Below are 20,918 nucleotides of genomic sequence, written 5' to 3'. Positions count from 1 at the left end.
CACGTCCTAAAGATTTTAAAGGGAAATTTACGGTAAAAAAAAAAAAAAAAAGGGAAATTCCAGTTTAGCTCTTCTTTGCTCAAAAAGCTGAGAGAACCATCGTTTGTTATCATATACAGTACAAGCCAAAAGTTCTCATTTATTTTCATGACTGCTTGTAGATTGTCACTGAAGGCATCAAAACTATGAATGAACACATGTTTTAAATGGTTTTATATTTTAGTTTCTTCAAAATAGCAACCCTTTGCTCTGATTACTGCTTTGCACACCCTTGGCATTCTCCAGATGAGCTTCAAGCACACCTGTGAAGTGAAAACCATTTCAAGTGACTACCTCTTGAAGCTCATCGAGAGAATGCCATGAGTGTGCAAAACAGTAATCAGAGCAAAGGGTGGCTATTTTGAAGAAACTAGAATATAAAACATATTTTCAGTTATTTCACCTTTTTTTGTAAAGTACATAACTCCACCCACATGTGTTCATTCATAGTTTTGATGCCTTCAGTGACAATCTACACTATCTATAAAGAAAACGCATTGGAGGAGAAGGTGTCGAAACTTTTGGCCTGTACTGTACGTCATGTCACTTTTGTGAATGCACTATTAAAGTAATTTGTAATGGCTTTTACTAGCTATTCCGCCGAAACAGTTACATTTGTTTGTTAAATAAACTTAAATGTATTTTTTTCCAACTCTAAATTTTGAAAAAACACAAAAAAGTAAAGAGCCCAATGTGGGAATTATCATCACAAGCCTGGCCACAGTTTGTCAGAAGTAACTTCGAGGTGTGTTAGGAGAAGGGAGCTTGCACGGTTTGTCTTGGTACTGAAAATGTAATTTTCATAAAGGGTTCCTAAGAACAAGATGACTCATTTGAGTAACAGTAATGAAAGTAACAGGAGGGAGGTTTTAGCATAGACCAGTGATTCTCAAACTGTGGCACTGGTATACACCAATGAATTAAATATTCAAACACAGTGTTACTGTTCAAACTGTATGTAATGTTACAAATGTAGCTTACCACCACCAGGTGTGAAGGAATGATGGCTTCCCACTTCTCTGTGAGCGCTTTGAGTATCTAATAGTAGAAAAGCGCGATATAAAATCAAATCCATTATTATTAGTATTATTAATGTTACAGTGGCCAAAAATATTAAATATACTTGTTAAAATAAAACCTTAGGCTTGTTTTTAAGGTTTTTTAGGCTTACTATGCTACTGTATTTTAAATTTAATCATTATGGTGGTACTTAGAGAGCCAAAGGTTTTTGAGAGACTTAGCAAACTCTTGTATTTGATATGCTAAAAACTCACTCCTGTGACCTTCAGTCCTGTTGCTGAAATGCAACATATTTGGCTTTGGAGCCTTGAACAAAAATGAAGTAAAGTTGCCTGAGATTGGGAAATACACAATGAGAGTAAGAGCCCATATACATAATTATTTATCTCCCCATGTACATTTGATGAATACAACCTTTTGAAACTGCAGTATATACAGTACCTACTCAGTGGCCTAGTGGTTAGAGTGTCTGCCCTGAGATCGGTAAGTTGTGAGTTCAAACCCCGGCCGAGTCATACCAAAGACTATAAAAATGGGAGCCATTACCTCTCTGCTTGGCACTCAGCATCAAGCATTGGAATTGGGGGTTAAATCACCAAAAATGATTCCTGGGTGTGACCACCGCTGCTGCCCACTGCTCTCCTCACCTCCCAGGGGGTGATCAAGGGTGATGGGTTAAATGCAGGAATTAATTTCGCCACACCTAGTGTGTATGTGACAATCATTGGTACTTTAACTTTATATTTATACTTGGATGGATATTTCTGTGGTGTGTCATAAATAAAGTATTACCAATTAAATGTCCTTTCAAAAACGTAAGCATTTGTGGGAACAAAAATCTACTGTAAATCTATTAAAATGACTTACATTTTTAAATTTAGAAAAGCCCCACAGAAGGTTTTGTGTAGGCAATTTCAGGAATGAAAACCAACCTTCTTTTGACATTTAATGCTGTATCATATCACATTTCTTCTTTTAAAAACATATACAATCTTGAGTTGTCTTTGATGTCCTGACACTACACAGTATATAAAAACCTCCTCAAGACTAAAACAAAGCAGTCTAAAAAGGCCTCACAGCTAAACTACCAGCACACGGTTACTCGGTTTTGCTTTTAATTCTTTGGTTTTAGGAAACTTGCTCCATAATCGGACATTCTTGCCCTTCTTGTATTCTTCCAATCGACCTCTCTCGCTCCTCCTGCTCGTGGAGGGAGTTCTGTACCGTCGTTTTCCCGTGCTGCTCCTTCAGGTGGCGCCGTAAGGCCGGCTTGTGTGCGAACCGAGCGTGGCAGTATGAGCAGCGGTGTGGGCGCTCACCGCTGTGAAGGTTCATGTGGTCGATGAGCGTGGACCGCTGGGTGAAGCTCTTGGAGCAGAGGGGGCACTGGTGGGGTCGACCGTTGCCCCGGTGCAAGGCCATGTGTCGGTTCAGGTTATAAGAGTGCTGGAACTGCTTGTCGCAGAAGGGGCACGCGTAAACCTGGTGAGCGGCGCAGTAGTGGATGGCGAGGTCGTGAGGCGAGGGGCACGTCACGCCGCAGTGCTCGCAGATGACGGGACCGGTGACGCTCGACGTGGATCCCACCACGGCGACGGACTCATCCCCTCCCTCGCTGGTGCCAACGTTTAACCCGGAACTTCCCTCACCAGCATCACGAGACTCTTCCAGGCCAAAATGAGTCAAACTAGTGGCGGCCGGTGGCAAAGATTTGTCCCCTTGAGCGTCGTCCAAGCTGAAGTCCAATTGTGGGAGATCCACCGAGAACAAACTCCCCGTCTTGAGCCCTTCACTGAAGTCAAGCCCAAAGCCCCCTGCTGTTGCTGCGTTGGCCAAATACCACAAATCTTGAGAGGCCAATCTAGGAGATCTTTTCTCCTGAGTTGACACCAAGCGTCTCCTCTTGAGCCCCCGTCCTGCTGCGCCTCCTCTGCCTTGCTCAGGTTCCGATAACCTGTGTCTGAGAGCACGCAGTTCATCTCTTGATAAGGTGTTCGCACCTTTGCCTGTTGGATTTAAGTCGTATTCGCTTCTCTCTCCTCCGACTACTCCCCCCTCCGTTTCAGGGGACCGTGCATCCTGAGGCTCATCAGTGGGAGCGAGGGCCCCGTCGTCCTTGACATTGTTCGGCTCTTCATCAGAGATGTACACTTGGAACACATGCTCCTTTTCAATGCGGGTCTCTCCTTCATTGTCTGATGCCTTCTCCTACGCCAAAAATGAGAGGAGGTAAGATACAAGGCAAAGACATTTTTCCATTTCCCATTCATTTGTATCAGTACTGCAACATTGGACAGCTACTTTTCAGGTAATAAGTTGTTATTTTTCAGTCTTGTGACAACAAAGTGCTATTCAGATTTACTGTATCATATTCTAGTTGAAAGTTCAAACTAGGGTTGTTCGGTATACCGGTACTAATAATGTACCACGATACTAATGAATTGAAACCGGTACTATACTACCTTTGAAAAGTACCGGTACCGTCCTTTCATCTGCATGCAGCTGTGCAGGCGCATGATGTTGAGTGTGTCAAAACGCACACACAAAGTGCATACAAGCAATGACATTGTGGTGGGGAAGAATAGCAAAAAACGGTAATTCTACTAGTGGTGAAGCGCAATATGGAGGTATAGTGGGCTTCAACACTATCGATAAAGGTGACGCTTTATACAGGGAGGCGCCACGCTGTAAGTGTTGTAATTAAAACATTCCATTAGTATTACCACCGTTGCTTCAAACTTAAGTAAACATTTAAATAATAAGCATTCATATCTGCACAAGGAGTTATAAAGAGTGACAAGTAATAACAGTGGTGTGCCGTCAGGGCCAGCAAGGCCTTCACTGCTGGCCTAACAGCAACCAGAAATCATGATCATAATTAAAGATAAAGGTATTTTTTAATTTACTTTCCTTAAATATCTGAAAGTATTCATATCCTCTTCATGTCATATTATGCTCCTTCCAGCGCTGTTTTAAGGTTATAGAGTTTTTATCCATTCAGAATTCAAAAAGTTTACGTTGCCATGCTGTACAAAATCTGCCCCGAGCCTTCAGAATCAACAATGCAGGCGTCTATGCACTGTAAGTGAACGGACACAAACATTTGACAGACAGTTGCGATAGCCAATCAGATCACAAGTTGTTGTCAGTAAGGCCTTCTAGCTGGCCTAAGGCAGATATATTGTGATGTTATGAGCTAGGTAACATAAGAACTCCAGTAGTGAAGAGCATGCTCATCATGTTTTTGATGAGCACGCTGTGGAGTAAACTTTAACAAGTCAGCCAACACGCCTCATCTGCATCTTTGATGATTAGACAAGACATCACATATATTTGCAAGGCCATTTTCAAGAAGGATATTTAAGGAGAAAGTACATCTTGTGAGACCATGTCGACCAACCCCGGAAGCTAGCTCAGCTGTCCCGGCGATGAAATGTGAATTCAGATATTTTATTTATTTATTTTTTTCACGTTTAATATGTTTTTTGCAATTTAAATTTTGACAGTACCAATTGCTGATGTGGGTTTATTGATTTTTAAATGCGCCAGAAAATAACCTGTTTTGTACAATGCCCAGTAGTGTGTAAATGTGTTCCTGTATAGTATTTCTCCAGCAATGGTCATGTGGTGACATAAATGATGGTATTTTGAGAGGTATTAATTGAAGTCGGACATCACTGAAGGCCTAGGTGGGAAACGCACGGCCCGCCACTGTGTAACAACGCAGTTGTTACACCTGTCCTGCTGTTCAGCTCTGGTGCAGACCGTAGTGGAGGAGCATTAGGCAAACGTTCCTTCCAGGGCGGATGTTTTCGTCGGGGTAAGACCCTTCTCTTTACTAGGCACTGGGTCTGCTAAGCTCCGCTTTGGGGTTAGAATGACAAGGCCGCCGATTCACGACAATCACTTTATTATTAGTTTTGCAGCACACAACCAAACCCGTTCATCTCTCTACTGCGCAGTGCACACGCTCCCTCTCTCTCTCTTTACTTGCCCACTCACTCACTGACGTCACTCAGCCATCACTTTGCCATTCTCACAAACACAAATACTCTCTTAACCAGCTCCCCTGCTGTGCACATTTAGACAAATGCAGAGGACACATTTCACCACATCTAGTGTGTGTGTGACAATCATTGGTACTTTAATCTTTAAACTTTAATCTTAATAAGTAGACACGCACACAGCTGCTTGATTTGATGCCAAATATTAGCGGAGTTAAAACTGCCTAATCATAGCTTCAACTAATGCAAGTGAAATTACTAAATATTGTAACAAATTCCTACAATTAGTGTTTTATCTGTAACAAATGTGTGTTTTACCAGGTACATGGCTTATCTCTGTACATTTATCCATAGTTTTGTTTTTAGTATTTACTAATCATTGTATTTTTCTTAAAGCACAGACCACGAGTGCCAACCATAAATCATGAAGCATTTAATATCCATCCGAGAAATGAATGAAGATGCCTGTCACACACCTTGACGCAAGCTTTTTGCACAAAAGAAGTGCCATCTTGTTGTTGACTGCTCTCCTGTATGCTGTTCTTATCAACTAAGTGCACTTCAGGGCTACGCGCAGCGGAAGCTCGGCCGGTGGGCGGTGGCGCAATGGAATGAATGCTGCCGCTGACAATCACAGGCTGAGCCGAATTCTCTTCAGTGGTTATCTGGAACACATTAAGAATTTAATGTGTTTGGTACACATGACGTCTATAAAAGCTGTCTCTTAAATGGGTAGAAATAGAAAATAATAATCCTTTGCACAGTATAGAAAACTTAAGAGTTCCCTGTAAGGCGATCCATGCAAACTCGGGTTAAAGGATTTTATTAGACCCTGGAGCTGTGGCCTTTCCTATCAGCCGATCTGGATGAACTGTCATCCAAAATCAATAGAGTTCCTCTGACACACTCAACCAATTGATATCTGTGTGTTGTGACCTATGACCTCATCTACTACCAGTCTTTAATGGCTAATGTGTAGTTTTAGGGATGCATAAATGTAACCAATTCTCTTAAACAGCCTTACACCTTTAACCTTAGCTATACCAGCTATGGCTGAAAATTAATAGGATTCTTGCTTCAAGGCAGATTTGATCTTAAACCTTAGTTTGGTTGTTCATTGTCTGTTGACTATTATTCATAAACAATAATGCTTTTGCCTGCATATCCACCTAGGAACCAGCATCTACTGCAGTTGGCATATGTGAGCATAAAAGGGCTATTTTTTACCCTCCCTAAATTTGCAATGCTCACAAAAGAAATAGAATACAAATATTCAATGCAGATGACACTGGTTCTCAAAATACAGTAGTAACCTCTTTATATTTACAAAGAATTTTACACATATGAAACAATAAAAATATACAAATAAGACTCCCGACCTTTTAATGTTTTCATATTTCTAACATTCTTAGTAGTTATTGAAGCGTAAAAAAAAAAGCTCACTGCTATACATTAAAACAGAAATTATGAATTGTGTAACTATCATTGACTCTGATAACATACAAAGTAGGAAAGGGTACCAAATTCAGCACTTTTATTCCGTTCGGTACTATGTAAACTCAGACGGTACCATATTTCGATACCTTTGTTGCACGTGATATCACGTCCGGTTAACATCAAACATTTGGTGGGCAAACAGGTGTATTCGTAGCGAACTGTCTCTAGCTAATGTAATTGTCCATGCCAACAAAGTAAGGCTCCACTTTTCAAAATGTGGTAACACGTTGCTAGTTTACATAGGATATACAATATATAAGCTACCAGTTAGCATTAGCAACTTTACATGGCAATTTCAACACTTTCAAAGTTTGTAATCAAAACTACACCTAAGATGGACGTTACAATCAAACACCTGGTGTGTAATAAGCACAAAACTTAAAGTATTAACACTTTGTAGGGCTCAACTAAAAACAAAACCGACACATTCAGCTTAACGGCAAAGACTACTTCTTGACTATGGCAACCCACCGTACGCTATATACACTACTGCCATCTTGGAATTGCAACTGCATGCAAAGTCTACTATGTTTAGCTATTCCTTGTCCTCCAGGGATGATACTTGTAAGAAACATAGTTTATTTGCCACAATGAAAGCGAGGATTACTGACTTAGAAGTGGCTTTGCACTGTGGAGGGTCATTAGCTGCTAGCAAGAATGCTAGTGTGATGAGGATGCGGTCATTCAATTCACTGTCAAATTTACGGACACACTTATAATGTGTCATAAACATGCATTGTCACGATACAACAATATTAAAAGCTCTATAGTCAGCAACATTTCTATCATTTATATCGTGTATTGTCTGTATCGCGCAAACTTTACTAGCAACACAAGCAACATTAACTAAGGTTTTGAAAAATTGGCTGCTTGAGAGTCACAATTGTAATCTAGTTTATAGGCTACTGGTAAGGTTGTCCCGATGCCATTATTTGTGTCAATGTCAAAATATAATTGTGACTCACAAAGATGTTGTTTGGGGTTGATTTTAGCTTTTTAAAGGGTACTTTCACACGTAAATAGTACAGTAGGTACTTTATTATCATATATGCAACTCTCTTATGGGTGTAAAGGGTACTTCAACACGTAAACAGTACAGTATGTACTTCATTGTCATAACTCTCTTATGGGTATAAAGGGTACTTCAACATGTAAACAGTACAGTAGCTACTTTATTATCATATATGTAACTCTCTTATGGGTATTAAGGGTACTTCAACACATTAACAATACAGTATATGTACTCCATTATCATATATATATATATATATATATATATATATATATATATATATATATATATATATATATATATATATATATATATATATATATATATATATATATATATATATATATATATATATATATATAACTCACTTAAATGAATGCATCCAAACACTTTATTAATTTGTATTATGCACATCAACATAGATCAGTTATTAATGTATGTAGCATGTTTAGCACATTAACATAACTCATTAACAGTCCTTTACAATCTCATTATTACCACATAACTGGCCTACTCTGTCATTTTACAGACACGATAAAGGCTTAAATAATTTTAAAAAACATATCATTACGATAACCACTAGAAGTGGGAATCTTTTGTAGCGTCCCGGAAGAGTTAGTGCTGCAAGGGGTTCTGGGTATTTGTTCAGTTGTGTTTATTTTGTGTTACGGTGCGGATGTTCTCCCAAAAAGTGTTTGTCATTCTTGTTTGGTGTGGGTTCACAGTGTGGCGCATATTTGTAACAGTGTTAAAGTTTTTTATATGTCCACCCTCAGTGTGACCTGTATGGCTGTTGACCAAGTATGCCTTGCATTCACTTGTGTGTGTGTGAAAAGCCGTAGATATTGTGTGACTGGGCCGGCACGCAAAGGCAGTGCCTTTAAGGTTTATTGGCGCTCTGTTCTTCTCCCTACGTCCGTATACACGGCAGCGTTTTAAAAAGTCATACATTTTACTTTTTGAAACCGATACCGATAATTTTGAAACACATACCGATAATTTCCGATATTACATTTTAAAGCATTTATCGGCCGATAATATCGGCAGTCCGATATTATCGGAATTCTGTACTTATTTCTATCTTAAAAGTCTTGCTAATGTCTTGATACACAAATCTTAATTTAGCATATCTTATCAAGTAAATTAATCTGTCCATGCAGCTAGTTAATTTCACAAGTTTTTAGTATTTTTCTAAAATATAATATACCAGTAGTCTTTTTTATCTTATATTTTGATAGCTCTTTTTTACCAGTGCAGTTTCTGTAGACACTCCCCTTTGAGTGACTGACCTTAAGTGGACCCGGGTTCTTCGATCGCATGTATTTCTTCAGCGCATCTCTGCAGCGCTCTACGATACACTCCATCTGCAGGTAACTTGCAGCAGTCAGGTAGTTGACAATCTCCTCTGGGTTGAATTGCAACAAACCAGTGTAGCAGGACTGTAGCAGGTCACACATGACCGAGGAGCTGTGCAGCATTGAAACCTTGACATTCACAGGAAAAAAGAGAGGAAAAACCTCCTAATCGCAGAATATATATGAGACACTAGAAAGTGTGGCATGGTGACTGTCGATACCTGAAGTTTGGAGGCGTGACTAAGGAGGAATTGGTCTCTCAAGAATGGCGAACAAGCCGCCAGCACTACTTTGTGCCCTCGGAATGTCTGGTTGTTGCTGGTCAAAATGGTGATGTCACAAAAGTGCTGGCGAGACCTCAGAGAATTCATGTGCTTCAGGGTCATGTCCCCATGGCCCGGCAAGCGGAAACAGAGCATCTCCATCTTGTCTGAGGAAATGGAACATTAAAATCTAGGCATTATTGGCAAAGGAACTCGTCCCACCTCGCCGCGTGTTCATTATTTAACCAGAGGGAAATTAAGGTTTTCAGACATGTATGTTAATGCTCAATCAGTTACATTTATTTGCATCAACCTAAGGCTGCAGCTAACGATTATTTTTCTATCGATTAATCTATAGATTATTTTTTCGATTAATCGGTTAATCTATAGATTATTTTTCCGATTAATCTATAGATTATTTTTCCTTTTACCGATTATTTTTTTTATTCAAAATGAAGATGAAAAAATAAATGTAGGCCCGTTTTTTCAAAAGGCATGGCTTTTATTTACAAAAAAAAAGAAGTATGGCCACTCAGTCAACATTGACAACAACATGACTAAATATTCTGTAACAATGTAAACATTTAAAACTTTTAACATTTAACAAAATTAAAAGTAGCTTATTTGCTTTTTAATGTGCAAATATAAAAGTCAACATCCAGTGCAAATCTTAATATTCTGCAATAGTATAAGCATTTCAAAAGTAAAAGTATTGCTTATTTTGCTTTAAAATGTGCAAAAATAAAGATAAACATCCAATACAAAAAAGTGCAAAACTAAATATTCTGTAACAACAGTGTAAACATTTCAACAAAAGTGAAAGTATTGCTTATTTGCTAAAATGTGCAAAAATAAAGATAAACATCCAATACAAAAAAGTGCCAATCTAAATATTCTGGAGCACTGTAAACATTAAGTATTGCTTTTAAAATGTGCAAAATAAACATCCAGTCCAACACCGTACACAATAACCAATTCTACTCATTCCAGTGAGTGTCTAACAGTTGTAATGAAGAAAGGTTAGCATGTGTACATGTTTGGTTCTTTTCTTGTTTACAATATTCCCAGTAGCTGAAAATAGGCGCTCAGAAGGGGTCGATGTGGCTGGAACGAGAGGTAATTAGCCTTCACCTCAAGCCAGGACTGCGAGTGAGCTGAGCTGCAGTTTATATTTCTAGAAGGTCAACGGGCTCATAGTGATGTTACTAGTAGTTGACTGGGAGGTGTTTATTATCATTTGGGGAGAGTCCGCTGCCTGATGCTCACCTGCTAAACACCTATCTGCTCCACGCTGAAGCGCTGACTACATGCGCTCTGAATACACACTGCTGATTGGCTGATAATGCTTCGTGTGTACCAATCAGATGGTTGTGTGGGTGGGACAATGCTGCGTGTGTACCAATCAGGTGGTTGTGTGGGTGGGACAATGCTGCGTGCTGAGACAGACGCAGAGGAGCGAAGCAGCTTGTTAAGACTTTAGCAGCTAAAGTTAGCTTTAGCTTAGAAACTCGTTCGGTACACCCCCGTGCCGAACCGAAAGCCCCGTACCGAAACGGTTCAATACAAAACATGTACCGTTACACCCCTAGCAGATACAAATGACACAGTCATGTTTTTGTGTAATGATGACAACGTATGCTCGCGCGGACGATTGACTAGTTGATGGTTTTCTTTTCAAATGTTCGTTCATAGCCGTTGTGCTGCTATGATAGGCCATTTCCGCTCGACACAGTGTGCATACAACAACATTATTAGGCCGTTTATTGAAATACTCCCACACTTTTGACCACTTTTGGCATGCTTTTCCCCCCTCGCTCGCACCGCTCGCTTTGATCGTCTGCTTTGCGGTCCGCCATGACGGTAGTGTGACGTAAATATGCGACGCGTCGACGCACAAAAACGGCGTCGACGTATTTACGTAACCGATGACGTCGACTACGTCGACGCGTCGTTTCAGCCTTACATCAACCATAAAAATATACTTAGAAGCACTCTGGACTGTTGGCAATACAATCACCAAACTCGTTGGATTACGTGAAGGTAAGAGTTCCGTTGCTCAAAATCATTCCCTTTTTAAGCTTATACGAGAGAAAGTCCCCTGGGGAAGGGCCATACATCTTTTATAGAATAGAGCAGTCGTGTTCTTTCCTCTTGCGCACTGATTTGCTCTTTGATAGAATAGGACTTGTTTACACTTCTGCAAAAACCAGCAGGTCATGAGGTTCAGCGATGCTCAATACATTTCACTCTGATCTATGTGGAGCATTAATGTTCAAATAAGCATCATCATACAAAACGTGTTCTAAGGACCTAATGTTATGCATTAATATTCAGTAGGCATTAATAAACATTTTAAGCTAATCTTTATGTATAAATAGTTAATGAGCTGCTCAAAAGGCACAAGCTATTTTAACAGTATATCCATCCATCCATTTTCTACCGCGTGCCCCTTTTTTGGGGTCGCGAGGGGTGCTGGAGCCTGTTTTAGCTGCATTCAGGTAGTAGGCAGGGTACACCCTGGACAAGTCGCCACCTCATTGCAGGGCAAACACAGATAGGCAGACAACATTCACACTCACATTCACACACTAGGGCCAATTTAGTGTTGCCAAGAAACCTATCCCCAGGTGCATGACTTTGGAGGTGGGCGGAAGCCGGTGTACCTGGAGGGAACCCACGCAGTCACGGGGAGAACATGCAAACTCCACACAGAAAGGGATCAAACACAGGACCTTCGTATTATGAGGCACATGCACTAACCCCTGTACCACCATGCTGCCTATGTTAAACAGTATAGTGAATCAAAAATGAGAACAATTGTAACATCAAAAATGGTCCAAATCACAACAGCATATGTATTTTTTTAGAGATGTCCGATAATATCGTCACTCCGATATTATCGGCCGATAAATGCTTTAAAATGTAATATCGGAAATTATCGGTATCGGTTTCAAAAAGTAAAATGTATGACTTTTTAAAACGCCGCTGTGTACACGGACATAGGGGGAAGTACAGAGCGCCAATAAACCTTAAAGGCCTACTGAAACCCACTACTACCCACCACGCAGTCTGATAGTTTATATATCAATGATGAAATCTTAACATTATAACACATGCCAATACGGCCGGGTTAACTTATAAAGTGACATTTTAAATTTGCCGCTAAACTTCCGGTTCGAAACGCCTCTGAGGATGACGTATGCGCGTGACGTAGACCGGCGAACACGGGTATGCCTTCCACATTGAAGCCAATACGAAAAAGCTCTGTTTTCATTTCATAATTCCACAGTATTCTGGACATCTGTGTTCGTGAATCTTTTTCAATCATGTTCATTGCATTATGGAGAAGGAAGCTGAGCAAGCAAAGAAGAAAGTTGTCGGTGCGAAATGGACGTATTTTTCGAACGTAGTCAGCCACAACAGTACACAGCCGGCGCTTCTTTGTTTACATTCCCGAAAGATGCAGTCAAGATGGAAGAACTCGGATAACAGAGACTCTAACCAGGAGGACTTTTGACTTCGATACACAGACGCCTGTAGAGAACTGGGACAACACAGACTCTTACCAGGATTACTTTGATTTGGATGACAAAGACGCAGACGTGCTACTGTGAGTATGCAGCTTTGGCTTCTAAACATTTGATCGCTTGACCGTATGTGCGCAACTTTTTTTTGCGTATGTACGTAACTTTTTTAAAATATATAAGCTTTATGAACCTTGAGTTAGGTGAACGGTCTTTTGGGCTGAGGGATTGTGTGTGTTGATCAGGATTAATTTGTGGCATATTAAATATAAGCCTGGTTGTGTTGTGGCTAATAGAGTATATATATGTCTTGTGTTTATTCACTGTTGTAGTCATTCCCAGCTGAATATCAGGTACCGTGAGTATGCAGCCTTGGCTGGTAAACATTTGATAACTTGACCGTATGTGCGCGTCACGTACGTAACTTTTTAAAAATATATAAGCTTTATGAACCTTGGGTTAGGTGAACGGTCTTTTGGGCTGAGTGATTGTGTGTGTTGATCAGGTGTTTGAATTGTATTGGCGTGTTCTATGGAGCTAGGAGCTAGCAGAGGAGCTAGGAGCTAGCATAACAAACACGCAGGTGTTTTTATGCAGGATTAATTTGTGGCATGTTAAATATAAGCCTGGTTGTGTTGTGGCTAATAGAGTATATATATGTCTTGTGTTTATTTACTGTTGTAGTCATTCCCAGCTGAATATCAGGTCACCCCCGGCTCTCACAGCATCTTCCCTATCTGAATAGCTTCAACTCCCCACTAGTCCTTCACTTGCACTTTACTCATCCACAAATCTTTCATCCTCGCTCAAATTAATGGGGAAATTGTCGCTTTCTCGGTCCGAATCTCTCTCACTTCATGCGGCCATCATTGTAAACAATAGGGAACTTTGCGTATATGTTCAACTGACTACGTCACGCTACTTCCGGTAGGGGCAAGCCTTTTTTTTATCAGATACCAAAAGTTGCAATCTTTATCGTCGTTGTTCTATACTAAATCCTTTCAGCAAAAATATGGCAATATCGCGAAATGATCAAGTATGACACATAGAATAGATCTGCTATCCCCGTTTAAATAAAAAAAAATCATTTCAGTAGGCCTTTAAAGGCACTGCCTTTGCGTGCTGGCCCAGTCACATAAAATCTACAGCTTTTCACACACACAAGTGAATGCAAGTCATACTTGGTCAACAGCCATATAGGTCACACTGAGGGTGGCCGTATAAACAACTTTAGCACTGTTACAAATATGCGCCACACTGTGAACCCACACCAAACAAGAATGACTAACACATTTCGGGAGAACAGCCGCACCGTAACACAACATAAACACAACAGAACAAATACCCAGAACCCCTTGCAGCACTAACTCTTCCGGGACGCTACAATACACACCCCCGCCCCCAACTCAACCCCGCCCACCTCAACCTCCTCATGCTCTCTCAGGGAGAGCATGTCCCAAATTCCAAGCTGCTGTTTTGAGGCATGTTAAAAAAAATAATGCACTTTGTGACTTCAATAATAAATATGGCAGTGCCATGTTGGCATTTTTTTTCCATAACTTGAGTTGATTTATTTTGGAAAACCTTGTTACATTGTTTAATGCATCCAGCGGGGCACCACAACAAAATTAGGCATAATAATGTTTTAATTCCACGACTGTATATATCGGTATCGGTTGATATCGGAATCGGTAATTAAGGGTTGGACAATATCGGAATACCGGCAAAAAAAAGCCATTATCGGACATCTCTAGTATTTTTAGATGTTTTTGTTTTTATGTGTTCATTTTGTGCAGAGACATTTACATGTGGAAAGAATGCATGGTAAATGTTGGTATGAGCTCAGTACAATACCAGTGAAAACAAGGACAAGAGCATGACTTCCACTCTATGTCATAATGTGAGTCCACCACATAAAATAAACATTACCATCTTAGAATTGACCTGGACAAGAAAGTTAACTATAATGGTGGCAACAAAAACAAACTACAACGGGGGAGGGAAATAAATTGTCATATAAATGTATTTGATTAAATGAAAAGGGTAAATGATGGTGGTAGGATATCGTTAACAAACAAGACGTTCGATTTACTGTTGTCCCTCAAAGCTAATCCAATAGCACCAAAGCTAGCGTTAGCTAACAGGTTAGCTTGTTGACATCCGACCAGTCAGCAGTCACACAAACAAACCTCTTCACTATTTCACTTCGAAGCGACTCACCTGCCACTTCCGTACCGTCGAATACTGCTTAAAAAGGCGATTAAAAAAAGGCAGGCTGATTAACACAGCGAATGCTAAAATGCCTCTGTTGTCCAGCGTCGTTGCCTTACAGTCAATGAGTGTGTTTACTTTGTGACCTCTCGTTGGATGACAACCAACAGCCAACCGCCGTTTAGACGGTTGCCAGCCGGACAGACTTCGGGTCAGTTCCTGCAATTGTCCTCACGCTAGTTTATTTTCAACGTGAGCTTTGCGGACTGATTCCCAATCAGCGGGTTTTTAAAAAATTCAATAATGTCAGGTACAGGGGCGGGGCTTGTTATGTGACGCAGCCACGTTATTTCACGTCGACGCTCATTGGAAAAAAAGTGATGGGAATTTCTTCACTTTTCTCACATTTTTTTGCTGCTAAAATTGATTTATTACCAATATCCACAAAAGATACATTTCTACTCTCAAAATCGAATCATATCAAATGTGCATTATGTACTGTATATTTATTCACTTTTAATTTTCCTGACGGAACTCTCCTGAATGAATCAATAAAGTACTATCGATCTATCTATGTATATTAGACATAGACTTAGAATTAGACTTCATTTTATTGTCATTCAAATTTGAACTTTACAGTACAGATAAGAACGAAATTTCGTTGCATTAGCTCGTTGTAGTGCAGGATTAAAAAAAAGCAATTATGTGCAGATATAAATAAATAGATTACTGTACAGATAAATATATTGCACTTTTGCACATGCATCCACGTTTATGGATGTATGTTATATTGTCTTTATATTCCAGCGAGTTAAGCCGTTAATGGGGGGGAATTGAGGGGATTATTTTGATGCGTTCAAGAGTCTTATGGTCTAAGGGAGGAAGCTGTTACAGAACGTGGAGGTTCTGCTACGGGGGTTGCGGAACATCTTTCTAGAGTCCATCAGTGAAAACAGTCGTTGGTGGGGGTGGGAGGAGTCTCTACAGATTTTCTCAGCTCTGGTCAGGCAGTGGCTTTTTGCGATTTCCTGTATAGGAGGAATAGGAGTCCTGATGATCTTTTCCGCCATCCTCACCACTCTCTGCAGAGACTTCCAGCCTGAGGCACTGCAGGCTCCAGTCCAGACAGAAATGCAATTGGTCAGTAGGCTCTCTATAGCGCCTCTGTAGAATGTGCTGAGAATGGGGGGAGGGAGCTGTGTTATTTTCATCCGACGCAAAAAGTGCATGCGCTGCTGAGCTCTTTTTACAAGAGCTCCGGTGTGTATAAACCAGGTTATATTGTCAGTTATTTGCACCCCCAGGAACTTGGTGCTGCTTACAATCTCCACTGCTGTGCCGTTGATGAAGAGTGGAGTGTGGCTGGACTACGGCCTCCTGAAGTCGACGATGAAGTCTACCAGTCTACCTGGGGGCAACCGGTGCTCAGGGAGATGGCACTGGAGGTGTTGTCGCCCACTCTCACAGACTGGGGTCTGTCTGTGAGGAAGTCAAGCAGCCAGTTGCATAGGGGGGTACTGAATCCAAGGGGGGCCAGTTTACTCACCAAGTGCTGCGGGATGATGGTGTTGAACGCCGAGCTGAAGTTCAGAAACAACATCGGCACGTGTGTGTCCTTTCCTTCCAGATGTTCTAAGGTGGAGTGCAGAGGAGATGGCGTCCTCTGTGGAGCGATTAGGGCGATAAGCACACTGGTATGGGTCGAATGTGGGGGGAAGTCTGGAGACAATGTGTTCCTTTACCAGCCTCTCAAAGCACTTCATTATGATTGGGGTGAGTGCCACGGGGTGATAATCATTGAGGGAGGAAATTGTGGGTTTTTTGGGCAGTGGAATGAATGTGACCATCTTAAAACATGATGGTACCACAGCCTGGGTCAGCGAGGTGACCGTCTTAAAACATGATGGTACCACAGCCTGGGTCAGCGAGGTGTTGAAGATGTCTGTGAGAACCCCAGCCAGCTTGTCTGCACATCCCTTAAGCACCCTGCCCGGAATGTCATAAGGTCCCGCTGCTTTCCGGGGGTTCACTCTCCTCAGGGTTCTCCGGACATCCGCTGTGTCCAGGTTGAGCGGCTGCTCATCAGGGCGAGGGATGGGTTTCCTCGCCAGAGTGGTGTTAAGCAGTGTTGGGACTAACGCGTTACTGTAACGCCGTTAGTTTCGGCGGTAACTAGTAATCTAACGCGTTATTTTTTTATATACAGTAACTCCGTTACCGTTACTGCATGATGCGTTACTGCGTTATTTTACGTTATTTTTATGTAGTATCGGCTAGAAACTGAAGATCTGAGTGTGTTTTATTGGAGCGCTCCGGTGGAAAAGAAGAGGCGTGCTTTCCCCCAGCCACAGAAAGCACGCCTCCCCGCAGGGGAGACGTTCCTCCAGAGCCGTACTTCGGGTCTAACAACCTTCACTTTACCCGGAAGAGGGTCTTTACAGCTGAGGGTGAATGACGAGCCCGGCAGTTTGTTGCAACTTTGTGACTTTATTGCACGCAGCCATCCAGCAAGCTAGAGCACCTACACGCAGGGGCGCCGAAAAGGGGGGGTAAAGGAGACGGATTCTAGGGGCCCATGATGGAGGGGGGCCCAGAGAGGCCCCTAATGATGATGAAATTATAATACAGAAAAAATAATGACACTAAGTTATTAACTAACATATAATCACACATGTTTTATTTTCCATGTCCTGGTAACAATACCTTTATTTGTTTTGGAAGCATCAACACCTGCAGGGCCTTCCCTTCCCCCCCTCTATTTACGTAAAATGGTTCAGTCCGACTGGATCAGCTGCAGGTAGAGCACCGGCTATTTGTTAGTGATGGGATCGGCAGTTCTTTTGACTGTACTGAATCACTAGAATCAGTTCCTTAAATTGATTCGTTCAAAAAAATTCGTTCACCGAATCCCCCCAAAAAAAAAAAAAAAAATTAAAAATTGGGGGGGGGGGGGGGGGCGTGCGTAGTACAGACAGTACAGTGCAGACATTCGCGCACTGCGTAGGGACTCGCCTTAATCTAACAACAACAACAGTTGCAGTAGAAGGGATAATAATAATAATAATAATAATAATAATAATAATAATAATATGAATCAGAATTGATCCCCAAGGAGAAATTTATTTTTGTTACAATAACTGTGTAAATAATAGCATATGTATGTGTACATACATTAGTTATTATTTTTATTTTAAATCTTCTCAAAACAGCCTGCTTACACTTTACCCCCCGCCCCTTCTTTCTGTCTCCTCTACTAGTCTACTCTCATTTTGTTTTCATGTGGCTTGTTTTCATGGGATCGGCAGTTCTTTTGACTGTACGAATCACTAGAATCAGCAGTGACTGACAACGCCACACGGTGGCCAGTTCAGTACGTGTACCGAATCACTTCTGCAGCAGCAGTACAGTTTAATTGCAAATCAGCATTATTATAATGATGATGATAGCTACTAAACAACAACAACAGTTGCAGTAGAATGGATAATAATAATAATAATATGAATCAGAATTGATCCCCAAGGAGAAATTTATTTTTGTTACAAAAAAGCTGTGTAAATAATAGCCTATGTATGTGTACATACATTAGTTATTATTTTTATTTTAAATCTTCTCAAAACAGCCTGCCCTACGTACCCTCCGCCCCTCCCCCTCGCGTCGCTGCTGCTCAGCCTGCACGGATTTTCTTTAACTTTATGTGTTGAGATAATGGGGACGTGTGTTTGTTTTCATGTGGCTTGAGTCAACATTAGCCGTTAGCTTGGAGAATGAATGGAGAACGGATGCCAATGGCATGAAACATATCCCCGCGACGGGGGGAGAATCACTCGCGGCATTGGGGCAAGCAGAGCAGAGAGCGAGAGCGTTGACGTTCACTGAGTGATTCATGTCGTTAATCCGCGGTGAACGAATCGTTCGCTCAGTCCCTCCCCCCGCCCTCTCATTCGCTGCGTCGTTCGCCGACGTCGAGGGTTCAGTGAGTCACAGAATGCGCCAGTTCCACTCATACCGGCATGGTCGCGGCGGAGCTCAACTGAACTGAGAAAGGAACGAATCAGTTCATGAAGTGATTCGGTTCAGTACGTTCACTCAAAAGATTCGTTCTTTCGAACGAATCGTTCGCGAACGACACAACACTACTATTTGTCACAGACAGCGCCACAGCGGGCAAAGCAGAGGAGACAGCAGTATGCCTCAAAAATCAGGCAGCCAACAAAGAAAGGAAAAGAAAATAAGAGAGGAGAAGGAGTTGAAGGGTCGACAATATGTCACCCAATATTTCCAAAAAAAGGTGGGTTTGTTAGTTGTGGTGGAAAGTTATGCATATTAACTTTGTCCCTGTCTGTGGTAATAAGCTAGCTCACTTTTCTCACCATGTTAGCTCAAGAAAACTCTGGATTTTTACATTTTACTGCTATATTGGTTAAATAATCAATCCAGTCAAACATTTATCAAGCTGTTCTTATTCAATAATGTCATGGAAGAGTTTATTTCCAATTTAAGAATCAGTGGTGCAGCAAATAAATGACTCAAAATGAATTCCATTGTATTCAGAGTGCTCAGTTCTTCCTCTACTGTACATGTCAACTGTGATGCTGTTCTTCTTTCAGAAATATGGTAATGATAGTCAAAAATACCATTAAAATGCATAATTGTATGTAAAATAGCATCAAAAAATGTAGCCGCTCTGTTGGGGGCCCTGTAAAGATTCTTTTCATGGGGCCCAAAATCCCTAGCTGCGCCCCTGCCTACATGCACTCACTGTCGCCGCTCCCTCACCTCTCTCGCCCACTCACTCACTGACGTCACTCACCTCTCATGCTGTCATATCTTAAAGGGCCACACACACACACATACATACGCTACTCTCATAACAACTAACAAGACATCATGGCGAAGCCAGAAGTCAAGTTTTTTAACATGGAGACATTCTCAATACTTTTCTTTTGTCGAGCACAAAGAAAACAACATTTTAGTTAAATGTAAGTTGTGTCTTGGATCAAAGATCCTATCTACTTAGAGTTAAAGTTAAAGTGCCATTATGTTGCAGCTATTTAAAATAGTTTTGTCAATTTTTTCTGGCCTGAAATAAATTGGCCCTTTGAAACATATCTTTGTCTTTGTGTGTTGTATGTAGACCACATTGTTTGTGTGTTGTATGTAGACCACATTGTTTGTGTGTTGTATATAGACCACATTGCTTTCTGAGTTCAGTGATGCAAATGCATGTCAAGTTGATCAACAGATTGTATTATTCTCCAGTGCAATAACAGTACTGAAATGAAGGCTAAAAGGGCATTAATGGGAGCCTTAAAAAAAGGGGGGGGGAAAGAAGTAACTAAATACTTACTTTTCACAGTAACGCATTACTTTTTGGTGTAAGTAACTGAGTTAGTAACTGAGTTAGTAACTGAGTTACTTTTGAAATAAAGTAACTAGTAATTGTAACTAGTTACTGGTTTTCAGTAACTAACCCAACACTGGTGTTAAGTGCCTCAAACCTTGGAAAGTGATTGTTGAGGTTGTTAAGAAAGCTGATGCTGCTGTCCGAGGGACAGGGGGTAGCTTTATAGTCTGTGATGACATGTACATACTTGCCAACCCGCCCGAATTTTCCGGGAGACTCCCGAATTTCAGTGCCTCTCCCGAAAATCTCCCGGGACAACCATTCTCCCAAATTTCTCCCGATTTCCATCCGGACTTAAGGCACGCCCCCTCAGGTCCGTGCTGACCTGAGTGAGGACAGCCTGTCGTCACGTCCGCTTGGCCAACCAAAAAGTAACCATAGAACACTATAGTGTTCTGTGGTTACTTTTTGGTTGGCCAACGGTTTACGTTGTATTGCGCACCCTGACGGCAAGTGTGGGAGTCTTTTTTTCTTTTCTTTTTTTTTTCAAAACTTTTATTTTTAACATTCAACATTTACATACAATCAAAAAATAATAATAATAATCAAAACAAGTACAGAAACAGTACAAAAACAGTACAAAACAGCG

The 20,918-nt window shown here is 41.1% G+C and overlaps 1 protein-coding gene across 2 annotated transcripts; it reads right to left on the bottom strand.

The window, feature by feature from the left end:
- Positions 1-1,972: 1,972 nt before the first annotated feature.
- On the bottom strand, positions 1,973-15,228 carry LOC133636212 (zinc finger and BTB domain-containing protein 12-like). 2 transcript variants are annotated; one of them, XM_062029990.1, is made up of 5 exons: positions 14,935-15,228; positions 9,149-9,357; positions 8,862-9,056; positions 5,540-5,728; positions 1,974-3,267 (listed from the first exon to the last, which is right to left on the bottom strand). In XM_062029990.1, the coding sequence occupies exons 2-5, from the start codon at positions 9,350-9,352 to the stop codon at positions 2,188-2,190; spliced, it is 1,668 nt and encodes a 555-aa protein (XP_061885974.1). In that variant the 5' UTR covers positions 9,353-9,357; positions 14,935-15,228; the 3' UTR covers positions 1,974-2,187. The 2 variants fall into 2 exon arrangements, with proteins under 2 accessions (XP_061885976.1, XP_061885974.1); XM_062029992.1 differs by lacking the exon at positions 5,540-5,728 and having other exon boundaries at positions 1,973-3,267.
- Between the last annotated feature and the right edge of the window lie 5,690 nt (positions 15,229-20,918).

Source organism: Entelurus aequoreus, linkage group LG20, assembly GCF_033978785.1.
Source record: "Entelurus aequoreus isolate RoL-2023_Sb linkage group LG20, RoL_Eaeq_v1.1, whole genome shotgun sequence".
Taxonomy (NCBI): Eukaryota; Metazoa; Chordata; class Actinopteri; order Syngnathiformes; family Syngnathidae; genus Entelurus; species Entelurus aequoreus.
The sequence above is the reverse complement of the archived record's forward strand: the minus strand, read 5'-3'. Positions and strand labels throughout refer to the sequence as shown.

What these genes read in the sequence shown, in the direction of transcription:
- LOC133636212 (XM_062029990.1), bottom strand. Translation starts at nt 9,352, where the DNA reads ATGGAGATGCTCTGTTTCCGCTTGCCGGGCCATGGGGACATGACCCTG. An exon ending in GTCACGCCTCCAAACTTCAG is followed by an intron (nt 9,057 to 9,148) that starts GTATCGACAGTC and finishes GTGAATGTCAAG; the next exon opens with GTTTCAATGCTGCACAGCTC. An exon ending in AGAACCCGGGTCCACTTAAG is followed by an intron (nt 5,729 to 8,861) that starts GTCAGTCACTCA and finishes AATGTGTTCCAG; the next exon opens with ATAACCACTGAAGAGAATTC.